We start from the raw sequence: 12,511 nt of genomic DNA on the forward strand, positions 1-12,511 counted from the left end.
AAATACATAAAATATGTCCAGTGTCAAAAAGTTGAGAAATCCTCGCATAGAACAAACTTCTCATGTTAGAGATGAACACACTGAAGACCACACAGACTGACCAACCCCAGATCTGACTACTTGTCCAGGAGCCCGGTTACAGATAATTCTTTATAAAATAAAAAACAAAACAAACAAAAAACAACAAAACTGAAATACACGGTGAAGGTCGCCATCTGCTGGTGGAAAGCTGTTGTCACGTTGGAGTGAAACTACTATTAATAGCGTGCCCAACCCTCGAGTTTCTCTCTCATTGAACAGGGCCCCAAAATGTGCACTTCTAACTTGTTCTCAGGTGACACTGATACTGCTGGTTCAGAGGACGTGCTTGAGAACTACTGATATAACCCAGTCATCTATGCTTCAATCGCCTTCTGTATGGACTCTGTGAAACTTCTATTCTTACCCAAAGATGGCTTTCTCTAGGATAATTGTTTTCTTTTCTTTATCACTGTTCAAGTTTAGGGTTGTCTGTGTTTTTATTTGCTAAATTTGGCTACCTTTCTCAAGTTCTACGCTGCTATCTTTCTCTAAAGAAACTAAAATCTTCACACTGCAAGAAGAAGAATTTTTTAAAAAAGAAAACTAAATTTTATGTTAGTCTAAGCAAAATAGTAAGATGGACATTTTATTGTGTTCCTCTTATATCATATTATATACTTAAAGTTAAGTAGTTAAGAATGATATGTTGTTTCAGAATAACTGTACCCTCAACCATTACGCCCATGGCAAGTTTTTTTTTTTTTTTTTTTTTTGAGATGGATTTTCGCTCTTGTTGCCTAAGCTGGAATGCAATGGCACAATCTCAGCTCATTGCAGACTCCACCTCTCGGATTCAAGAGATTCTCCTGCCTCAGCCTCCCGAGTAGCTGGGATCACAGGCATGTGCCACCACGCCCAGCTCATTTTGTATTTTTAGTAGAGACGGGGTTTCTCCATGTTGATTAGTCTGGTCTCGAACTTCCAATCTCAGGTGATCCACCTGCCTCGGCCTCCCAAAGTGCTGGGATTATAGGCGTGAGCCACTGCACTTGGCCGGCAAGTTCTAAATATCAATATTTACTATTCTATGTCCATGTTACCACTATAAGGTGACCTACCAATAAGGAGTTATTTTTATTGTAAAGTTAATCTGAATAATTTGTCTGGATTTTAATAGAAGCTCTGCTTTTTGATTTATTTTAAGATGAATTGATTCTTCTTCCATTTCTTCATGAACACTGTTCTGTTTGGGTGTTTTCACTGGGATTATTCTAGCAGTTCTCACATTTGACATTAGGTAGATGACACAGAGGAACATTAAAGCTGTTTCCTATAAATGATGAATCATGGACTGAAAAAGAACTTCTATGTGAGAAGAGATGATGACTTGAGAAGAGTATTGAGTTCCAGAATGGATTTTCTGTTCATTACACTGAAAATGTTGGCATTTTCTTTTCTCTGATTGTAATGTCTGCCTTTTGCTTGATATTCTGATTATCATGTTTCATTGTAGAAGGTAGCTAATATATTTTGTTTGGTGGAAGAAGAATATCTGTATTGGGTAACTGCTGGGAACGTCAGGTGAACCAATCATAAATGTTGGAAAATACAGAATCTGTTTCAAGACTTCATATTAAACCATTGTCCCTCTCTTACTGCATCGTACAGCAATGTTTACTTAGATATGAAATCCATTTCAAATAAACTGTGGAAATACAACCGCTATCGCTACATCATGACCTACCATGAGAAGCCCTGGCTGCCCCCACCTCTCATCCTGCTGAGCCACGTGGGCCTCCTCCTCCGCCACCTGTGCTGTCGCCGAGCTCTTCACGACCAAGAAGAGGGTGACGTTGTATTAAGTAAGTCATTCTATGTGAGGCAGGAGGAAGACAGCAAAAAGTAGAGATTCAAGGCAAAGATGCACTGGAGCGACGTGTATTAAGTTCAGGGCACTGGGAGGCTCCAGGAGTTCTCTGACAGTAGAATATCAGCTAATGCCCCGGGTCTAAGTAAATATATTGACCTCATTATGAGGTTGTAGTGTCTTTTGCCAAGATGAACGGATACTTAGAAAGGAATACGTAGGAAGAGAATCTCTGCTTGATCGTACAAAGGCTTTATGTCACATTGAAAACCTGTGCTTTCCCTGCTGACTGGAGAACTCATCAGAATAACTCCTAGAGGGTAGTCATGTGACCTGTGCTGTTCTCCACGTTGTAGAAGATGGAATTCAGACATATTGGAGTTACAGAAGGCCTGGGGTCTAAGGGAAGAGATAAGCAAAGCTGGGCTTCACTTATTAACCAGGGTCACGGTCCTCTGGCTCTCTAATCTACTGAGCATGGCGGTGATTCTGAAATGGATGTTTCTTATTTTCAAGAACTTCAACTCAGAAACTGGGTGTGGGTGGTGCATGCCTGTAGTCCCAGCTACTCAGGAGGCTGAGGCACAAGAACTGCTTGAGCTCAGAAGTTTAAGGCCGTGGTGCCTGTGAACAGCCACTCCACTTCAGCCTGGGCAACATCGTGAGTCAGGATGCAGAAATAGGGATTCTTACCTGTGTTTTTTCAAAGCATTAGCCTATCTATTTTGAGGTTTTTCTAATTCATCTTGTTTAGCCAAATCTTATCTGCTTGATATGATTATCATACTAATTGTTGTCAGAAAACATTGCATTTGGTGTTTTTTCAGATATTCTGTAGTTCCTATCAAGCAATTCCACAATTGGTCCCAGGCCCATTTCTAGATAGTTCCCAGAAATACAGGATGCAGGTGACATAAATGCACAATCCTTTATCCCAATTCCTAAATCTAAAATACCTCTGAAAACTGAAAGTCCCTTTTCCTCACAAACTGGGGAAAGACCCATTTGGCCAAAAAAGGCTGATGAGAATTCATGTGAAACCATTTATTCTTTTTATTTCTTGTAGTATGAATATTCATTGATGTTGCTGCAGAAAATAGCAATATGTTTGATTTCAGGGATTACTTTAACCTTAACTAGGGATTTCACTTCATTTATGGTATATTCACTTCATTTATGGTATATTCACTGTATTAACTTTCTGAAGCTAGAAGAGAATAATTCTGAATTCTAAAATACTCTGGATTCTAGGAGTTTCAGGTAAGGGACAGTGGGCTATTTATGTATTTAGGTAGATCCTTAGGAGTCAGTATATTATGGGGTTGACAGGGTGATATGCTTTTACTGGTGGTAGTTGGCTCTGTGAAGTATTTTTTCTCCTCCTGAGTCACTATGAAGATTTTTGAAGATTTTTTTCTTTTTTGAGACAGAGTTTTGCTCTTATTGCCCAGGCTGGAGCACAGTGGTGCAATCTCAGCTCACTGCAACCTCTGCCTCCCAGGTTCAAGCAATTCTGCCTCAGCCTCCCGAGCAGCTGGGATTATAGGCATATGCCACCACACCCAGCTAATTTTGTATTTTTAGTAAAGACGGGGTTTCTCCATGTTGGTCAGGCTGGTCTCAAACTCCCGACCTCAGGTGATCCTCCCACCTTGGCCTCCTGAAGTGCTGGGATTACAGGCGTGAACCACCGCGCCCGACCTGTTTTTCTTTTTCATACCCCACTCCCTGACCAAATGATTCAGCCTTTGTATGAAAGCCAAAGCATGACTGAAGTTAACTTGAGGTTTTATAATTATACTGTAAATTTCAGGCTGCTAATAGAGAGATGTCCCAGGCTTTGGCTGCAGAACCATTGCAACCTAATAGCAGAGCATGAATTGCTTGATAAATCCTGGAATTGACTAGGATTTGCCTAGACTTCCTACTACCATATGAATGTTTCCTAGGTTCACCTTTGTCTGGGTTGTAGGATGATTTCATATAAAACTCAAGTAAACTTTAAAGTGAGTTCACCCTGAGCTTTTTGGAACATTCTTGAATTTTCATAACATTGCTTCTGATCCTTTATATTGAGGATAAAGACGTTTACATAAGCCGCAGCAGTGCCACCTTGCGGACAATTACAGGAAAGCTCGACATACTGCAAGCTGCACCTGTCACTGGAATCGCTCTGGACTGTTTGCCCTCAGGGATCCACAGAAGGCTCACATCGTGACACCTGTAAAGTTTCTTGCTCAGAGGAGATTCTTTAATGAAAGAAGACATTAGAGTTGGGTAGGGGATGGGAGATACCGAGTATTTTCAACGTCTGAAAAATTTTTCCTGCCATTTAAATCAGAAAGCACTATCTACCTGAGTTGTGAATACATTTTACAGCAGAATAATACTTTTACCCATGTTTCCAATTTAAAATTAAGATTTTTTTGTCATTAATGTTATCAGAAAATAATGTAACAATTGCATTTTAAATAAATTCTGGAGAACTGTGTTCTTTTTCTCCTAATGTAAGCAAAACCATTCAAGAAAGAGAACTTTCCAATTTAATCCTTTTAGCAGCATCATTTCATTTATATATTTTCTCAGTATTATAAACTTGCTTAAAAGATGACATATTATTCTATTAGGCAAGAGTGAAAGCCAAGGTGGTAGACCAAATGGGAATGCTGGAGTTTGACGGAGAATTGCATTAGCCTTATAATATCACTTAGTAATGTGTCTTTTTAGTGAGTTAGTTATAATTGTGTCAGAAAAGGTATACTGCTTTGATTGGCCATTGAATGGTAATAATAATATCTCCTTTTTCAGTAGAACGACTTAGTATACACAAACTCAGTGTAACAAGGTAAAACTTTTTTATACTTACTGGATGAATTTCAACAGACTTAACTTTCTTCTAATCTTGCTTTTAACTTATTGGTTATTTACTATCATTTTTATAGCTAAAAGAGTTGGCAGAGAGGTTGATAAATGAGCACAAATACATACACTTTGATAGAAGAAATAAGACCTAGTGTTTAATAGATCAGTAGCGTTTTTGTTGTTGTTTTTTGAGATGGAGTCTCACTCTGTTGCCCAGGCTAGAGTGCAGTGGAGCGATCTTGGCTCACTGTACCTTCTGCCTCCTGGGTTCAAACAATTCTTCCACCTCAGCCTCCAGAGTAGCTGGGATTACAGGCACCCACCACCACACAAAGCTAATTTTTTGGGAGGGGGGTTTAAAGATCAGAGAGTTTAATAGGCAAGTAAGAAGGAAGAAGCTCCCCTGTACAGAGACAGGGAGGGGGACTCCAAAGCCAAGGAGGAAACCCCTAATTTTTATATTTTTAGTAAAGATGGAGTTTCACCATGTTGGCCAGGCTGGTCTTGAACTCTTGATCTCAAGTGATCCACCTACCTCAGCCTCCCAAAGTGTTAGGATTGCAGGCGTGAGCCACTGTGCCAGGCCATCAGTAGGTTGACTACATTTAAAATTAATTGATTATACATTTCAAAATAGCTAGAAGATAATAATTCAAATGTTCCTATCTTAAAGGACAGGCAAATATATAAGGCAAATATATAAGGTGATCCTCCCACCTCAGCCTCCTGAGTAGCTGTGACTACAGGTTTATTCCACCAATTACTCTGATTTAATTATATGAATGTATCAAATTATCACAGGTATCTCGAAAATATGTACCTTTAATGTGAATCAATTAAAATTTAATTAATTTTAGAAAGTGTTGGCAGAGAGAAAAGAAGATAATCAGATTCCCCATTTTCATATAAAAGCAGTGAATTTTTGTTAATATGTAAAAACATTCTAACCTGTGAAAATATTGAAAGTATTCTCTATATGAGTAACTTTCAAAAATAAGTAGGAGAGACCCAGGCTGGTGTTTCCAGTTGCTTTTCTTCTTTTCCTGTTTTGAGACAGGGTCTCATTCTGTAGCCCAGGCTGGAAGGTAGCGGCGTGATCATGACTCCTGCAGCCTCGAACTCCCAGATTCAAGCCATTCTCCTTCCTCAGCTTCCTGAGTAACTGGGACCACAGGCACCTGGCTAATTTTTTTTTTTTTTTTTTTTTTTGAGACGGAGTTTCGCTCTTGTTACCCAGGCTGGAGTGCAATGGCGCGATCTCGGCTCACCGCAACCTCCGCCTCCTGGGTTCAGGCAATTCTCCTGCCTCAGCCTCCTGAGTAGCTGGGATTACAGGCACGCGCCACCATGCCCAGCTACTTTTTTGTATTTTTAGTAGAGACGGGGTTTCACCATGTTGACCAGGATGGTCTCGATCTCTTGACCTCGTGATCCACCCGCCTCGGCCTCCCAAAGTGCTGGGATTACAGGCGTGAGCCACCGCGCCCGGCCCCCTGGCTAATTTTTAAACTTTTTGTAGAGAGAGGGTCTGCCTATGTTGCCCAGGCTGGTTTCCTGCTCCTGAGCTCAAGCAATCTTGCTCTCCTCAGCCTCCTAAAGTGCTGGGATTACAGGCGTGAGCCACCGCGCCCGGCTTCCAGTTGTTTCTTGGTGCTGTTTCTGCATTGATATTAGAAATGGTTTGACAAGGTGACAAACTTCTATCACACAGGCTACAGTTTCTTATTTTCAATACAAGTGGAAGAAAAGCCACTCATGCCCTGAGGCGAATAATGATTCTTTGTGTGTATCGTACTTCTTCCTATAGAACTCTACCTGAGTAAGGAGGATCTGAAAAAACTTCATGATTTTGAGGAGCAGTGTGTGGAAAAATACTTCCACGAGAAGATGGAAAATGTGAATTGTAGTTGTGAGGAGCGAATCCGAGTGACATCAGAAAGGTAGATACAAATCTTTTCCATTCTGAAACTACCACCAAAACTTGATTCTACTAGAATATCTGAAAGAGTAGAAAGATCTACTTTCAAATCCCGGAGGTCTGAGTTCTTTGTAATTTGAAACGTTTAATAACATGTAATATTCATGTAATCGAAGTATATTTAATTGGGCATCTACTGTATTCCAGGCACTCTTTTAGTTACTAGGAGTAAGTGGTTAAAAGACACAAGAGTCCTTGTCTTCATGGGACTTAAATTCAGTGTGTGTGTGTGTGTGCGCGCGCGTGTGTCCGTCTGTGGGGGTGGGTGGTGGTGAGGGAAATGAAGTGGGTGGAGAACAAAACCTAAGCAAGGAAACACAAAAATAAATTTGTAATTTAACATCAGGCAGTAAAAGAGCTATGAAGAAAAATGAAGTAGTTGGAGAGAACAGGAAATGACGGTGGCGTGAAATGTAGCGGAGTTGGGGGTTGAGTGGACTGTTTCAAGAGTCTGGTCCTAGAAGGTCGCTCTGAGGGGTTTGAGGAGAGGCCTGAAGGAGGCGGGACAGCGGGGGCGGGGCAGCGGGGGCGGGGCAGCGGGGGCGGGGCAGCGGGGGCGGGGCAGCGGGGGCGGGGCAGCGGGGGCGGGGCAGCGCGTCCGGTGGAACAGCGCCCCTGGCGGAAGGAACGGCAAGCGCAGCCGCCTGAGGCGGCCCGATGTGTGGCTGCAGCCAGAGCGGAGGGGTAGATGCAGCGTGCTGGTTGGATGGGGAGTCGCGGGGTTTTCATGGCGTCTGACCAGCGGTTGTGTGCAGTGGAGTTGGTGGCTGCTTCACTGAAGTGGGTGGAGAGAGAATAGGAGAGGCAGGGACTGCAGCTGCATGTGGCTTTTGGGAGAAGCATTATGGTGCAGGGAAGCATGATGAGGTCTGGGGACAAGGTGAGGTTCTTTTGTCTCATTTTACTTCATGTGGAGATAAATAAAACAGCATGATCCTGGAAATGACTCACCAGCAAGGGAGAAACTCGGGAGCAGAAGGGAGGAGGCCGCTGGCTGAAGAGAAGTCCCTGAGAAGCTGGGAAAATGGAGGGCCTGGGCTTTTCCCCGAAGCAGGGGAACGGACGGGATGTGGCCAGAGTACACGGGAATGCAGACAGGGTCGGCAGCACCCAGGCCTTGAGGCAAAGTCGTCGACTGGGTGTGCGTGCGTGTGTGTGTGCGTGTGTGTGTGTGTGTGTGACTTTGAGGGAGGCAGGTGGTATGGGGGACATTCAAAGGTTTGCGGAAAGAGGAGAAGATGTTCTGCAGAACGTGAACGTATTAGCGAGCTATAGTGGGATCTGACTATTGTGGATTTATTACTAATTGTGGGAGCATTGCGTCGTGTGAAAACATGGGAGGCTATATGTGATGAAATACCTTTTTTAAAAAAACACAGCATTGTTGTTGTAAATGGAAGCAAATTGACAGAAGTTAAACGTGTTCCTTCATTTTTGAACGACATGGAACTATGAAATATTATACATAATTATGCATGTTTTTTTCTGATGTGCAAATATCAGATAGAGAGATGTGAATCCTTAAGTATGGCTTTACTTAAAACTGAATCACATGAAGAGCTTTCTAAATGGTTCACTGTGGGCATAAGTCATATTTATATAAATCTGGACTTCTCTCTTGGTACCATATTTATATAAATATGTGTTTCTGTGCCTGATTGAATTTCAGATCAAATTTAATATTGAGAAAAAATGGAAAATCAAAATTTGAGCCCACAAAATTGGATTTCACCAACATAATATCTTTAGTCCATAGTAATATGAATTTCTCTTTCTTTATTCCACATGTTCTGTCCCCTTGATAGCTATGCTCATTGAGTCCGATGGGCAAGCTTGGCTCTTAGTTTTATATGAAGCATAGGCCCATATTAGAAGCTTACAGAGCTGCGAAGAAGTCCTGCTTCAGGCGCTTACTAGTTGTATGTACATGGGCAAATTTACTGAACCTCTTTGGGTCTTGGTTTTCTTATTTGTAAAATAGACACGGAGGCCAAGGCAGATGGATCACTTGACATCTTTGTTGAGGTCATTTGTGGGGACCTCATACATGAGGTATGGGAAGGAGAGGAGAATATTTCCTAAGGTAACTGAGCAATAGTTTGAAGGGGTGGGGGGAAGAAAATTAGGAGGATTTTGCATGTTAACCTACCTGTGAAGAAGAGATTGCTTCAAGAATCCTTCTAGAATTGAGTTGTGACAGTGGAAAAAGAGAGCACAGTGAGGCTGTTTTCAATCTCATTCTCCCTATTCAAGACTCTAACTTCTTTTTTGATCCTAGTAGTCTTTAAGTCAGCTTTTCCCTTTCTCTGTTCTGCAGAGTAAGATGCTTTTAGATATTTTTTCACATTAAGCATGTTTTGGTACATTATATTTGGGAAATACTGTGGTTTTAAAAAATGCAAACACTTTAACATAATATGCATTGCAATTCATCAGCAGAGTTACAGCTTAAGCAGGTCCCACCACTATTTGACCATAAAGCCTTACTGAGGAACATCTGTGACACCTCCCAGCATGGGACTTGTTGGTGTAGTTCATGTACTACTTCATGGTACTCCAGGAACCTCCAAAAGAAATTGCCTGGATCCTAGGTGAGTTGCTGAGAAGTACCAGAAAGCAGTGGTCAATGCCACTGAATATGGAGTCGGCCTATCTGGGTTTGATACCTGACGTTTTCATTCGCCATGTGACTCTGGCTATGTGACCCAACTGCTTTTTTTATTTTTATTTTTGAGACAGAGTTTCTCTCTTGTTGCCAAGGCTGGAGTGCAATGGCAGGATCTCAGTTCACTGCACCCTCTGCCTCCTGGGTTAAGGTGATTCTCCTGCCTCATCCTCCCCAGTAGCTGGGAATACAGGCACCTGCCACCACACTCAGCTAATTTTTTTTATTTTTGTATTTTTAGTAGAGATGGAGTTTCGCCATATTGGTCAGGCTGGTCTCGAACTCCTGACCTCAGGTTATCCACCTGCCTCAGCTTCCCAAAGTGCTTGGATTACAGGCATGTGCCACCACGCCTGGCCGACCCAACCTCTTTTCTACGAAAGGATAATAGTAATACCTATCTTATAGGGTTGTTACACGGAGTAAGTAAAATAGTACAGGTAGAACCTTTATAAAATGCCTGGTACATAGTGAGCACTCAGTGAATATGGTGATTTTCATGATGATTGTAATTATATTTGCTATTATCTCATTTTAAGGTATCTTGTCTAAAGGCCCATAATAAAACAATTACCATTCTCATTTTTCTTCCATCCTTGTACTTTGCACAGAGGAAACTAAAATTATAAATTTTATGTGTCATAATGACTGAAAACCTAGATTAAATTAATGTAGTTGGTAGTCCAGTAATATAATTGAAATATGTTTCACAGGACATCGAGTTTTAGAAAATAAGTACCTATAAAAGCAAGACACCCGATTTGAGGGTGACCAGGTTATTTGTCTAACAGGTTTCTATTGTAGCATGTTACCTGTGGCTGTGAATAGTTGCTGGTTTCTATTGTATCCATTCGATGTGACTGCTGCTAATGGAACTTAATGAGTCTCCATTACTGCTGTTCAGACTGTACTGTTTTTGAATTAGATGAAACAGTGCACTGGATGGAGAGGCTCTAATTAAGCATATTTGGAAGGGAGTATACATATATTTTGTGCTGTTTCCCACATCATCCTTGCCAGTTCTAATTTTACAGATTCCAGAAGGTCAGGAAGCATTTGTTAAGCCTCTATTGAGTTATAGAAGTTGAATTCTATAGCAGAAGCAAGAAAGAGAGGGTTCTACTCACATACAATATAATAAAAATGGAAGATGCCACTCTTTTTATGCTTTAATTTCTATTTACAAAGGTCCCAGAAAGAGAAAGTGGAAGATCTTTCTTTCAATCCCTGTGACTTGAGTTGTGTTCTAGAGATGGGAAGTCTAACACTATTTTGGGAAGTACTTGTTACAGCTGAGTGTTAAACTCTTCATGGCATAATCACGACTTCTCCCTGCCCCCAAATAAGAGTGGGAATCATTTTCATTCCTGCAATGGTCAAGGCAGCCATGACACAGTTGGTTAGATTCCCTCCCATGCTGTTTTTCACTTTAATCTTGTTTATCAAAGATTTTCATTACTGAGAAACTGAAATTATACATTCTCTCCGCCAAATAACAGAACAAAACAAGGGAAGAAAAGAAAGAAAAAACAATGTGATAAGTCAGAGTTCATTGTGAAAATTTTGGGTTTTAAAAATTTAGTCTTCTACATATTTCCATTTAAAATGATAGTATATTCTATTCTGTTTTTCCCCTCTGACACGTCGAAAATATTTTCTCCAATAATTACATATACTTTGTAAATATAGTTTAACTTTTATTGTTTCTGAACTTAAAAATTTTATACCAAATTTGAAAACATGTAACACCAAACACAATAGGCAACCCCCCTGCCTCTACCACCAGAAATAGCCATCGAAAATAATTATCAACAATGTATGATTTTTAATGGCTGCATAATATTCTCTCTCATAACAAATATCTGTCTGCTTTAGCACAGTAAGATTACAGTTCCTTTATATTTATTGTGTCCCTATGTTCCATCCTTGCTACCGCTGAGTTGTTTCACTTTTTCTTTTTTTAATTTGCTAGGTTAAAACAAATGCTGTTATGATATAGATTAACTCATTATTATCTTAATTTTCATCTCTGATTACCTAATGAGGTTGACTATTTTGCTGTGTTTTCTTACCTTTTGTATTTTATCTTTTCATCTCTTCATGTTCTCGGGACTCTTTGTAATTTTTTTGCATCAATAAATTGTAAAAGTTTTTGTTTACTCAAGGGGTATCAATGCCTCATCAAATTTATTAGAACACTAGTTTTCCAGTTGATTTTTGTTTTAAACTTTTTGTGATATTTTTGCATACAAGTTTCTTTTTTTTTCTAAATTTTTTAATTGCCACCTAGATTTCAGAGAAAAAAGTTTCTTTTTATGTAGTCAACTCTGATGTATGTTGTAATGTATTCCATTGCTCATGAAGCTGAGATAGCTGCATTAGTTTCCCTGGGCTGCTGCAGCAAAATACCAAAAACTGGGTGTCTTGGAATAACAGAACTTTATTGTCTCACACTTCCGGAAGGTAGAAGTTCAAAATCAAGGTGTTGATAGGGTCCTGCTTTCTCATTGTTGCTCTCCTTCTTTACCTCTTCTAGCTTCTGGTGTTTGCTGGCAACTGTGGATGTTCTTAGCTTGTAGATGCATCACTCCAGTCATATGGCCGTTTTATCCCTATGTGTCTTCATATCATGTTCCCTCTGTGTGTGTGCGTGTGAGAATTTCATATTATAAAAACACCAGTCATATTGGATTAGGGTTCAGCCTGATGACCACATTTTAACTTGATTACCTCTATAAAAACCTGATTTCCGAATAAGGTCACATTCTATGGTTTTGGGGATAAGACTTCAGCATAGCCTTTTTGGCGGATACAAAACCAAACTCATCCCATACAGAGATAATTACAAGGAAATGTACAGATAAATATTAACCATCTCTCAATTAAATTAATTTTTACTTTTTTTCGGGGAGATAGGGCGGAGTCTTACTCTGTTACCCAGGCTGGAGTGCAGGGGCACGATCTTGGCTCACTGCAGCCTTTGCTTCGGTCTCCCGAGTAGCTTGGATTACAGGTGCCTGCCCCCATGCCCAGCTAATTTTTTTATTTTTTGGTAGAGATGGGGTTTCGCCATGTTGGCCAGTTTGGTCACAAACTCTTGACCTCAAGTAATCCACCT

General features: G+C 40.5%; 1 protein-coding gene across 15 annotated transcripts in view; it reads left to right on the forward strand.

Moving 5' to 3' along the window:
* TRPM6 (transient receptor potential cation channel subfamily M member 6) overlaps nucleotides 1–12,511 on the forward strand; it is a 247,770-nt gene that overhangs the window by 103,702 nt on the left and 131,557 nt on the right. For all 15 annotated transcript variants that reach the window (XR_010337037.1, XR_010337031.1, XR_010337032.1 and 12 more), the window contains 2 exons: nucleotides 1,690–1,883; nucleotides 6,558–6,690. Coding sequence is in view for 1 of the 15 variants with exons in the window: in XM_012454052.3 (XP_012309475.2) it covers nucleotides 1,690–1,883; nucleotides 6,558–6,690 (327 nt within the window). In the remaining 14 variants the exon portion in view is untranslated. The remainder of the gene's footprint in view (nucleotides 1–1,689; nucleotides 1,884–6,557; nucleotides 6,691–12,511) is intronic.

The sequence above is a fragment of the Aotus nancymaae genome, unplaced genomic scaffold (genome assembly GCF_030222135.1).
Source record: "Aotus nancymaae isolate 86718 unplaced genomic scaffold, 86718_ANA_hifiasm-v0.15.2.pri h1tg000041l, whole genome shotgun sequence".
Lineage (NCBI taxonomy): Eukaryota > Metazoa > Chordata > Mammalia > Primates > Aotidae > Aotus > Aotus nancymaae.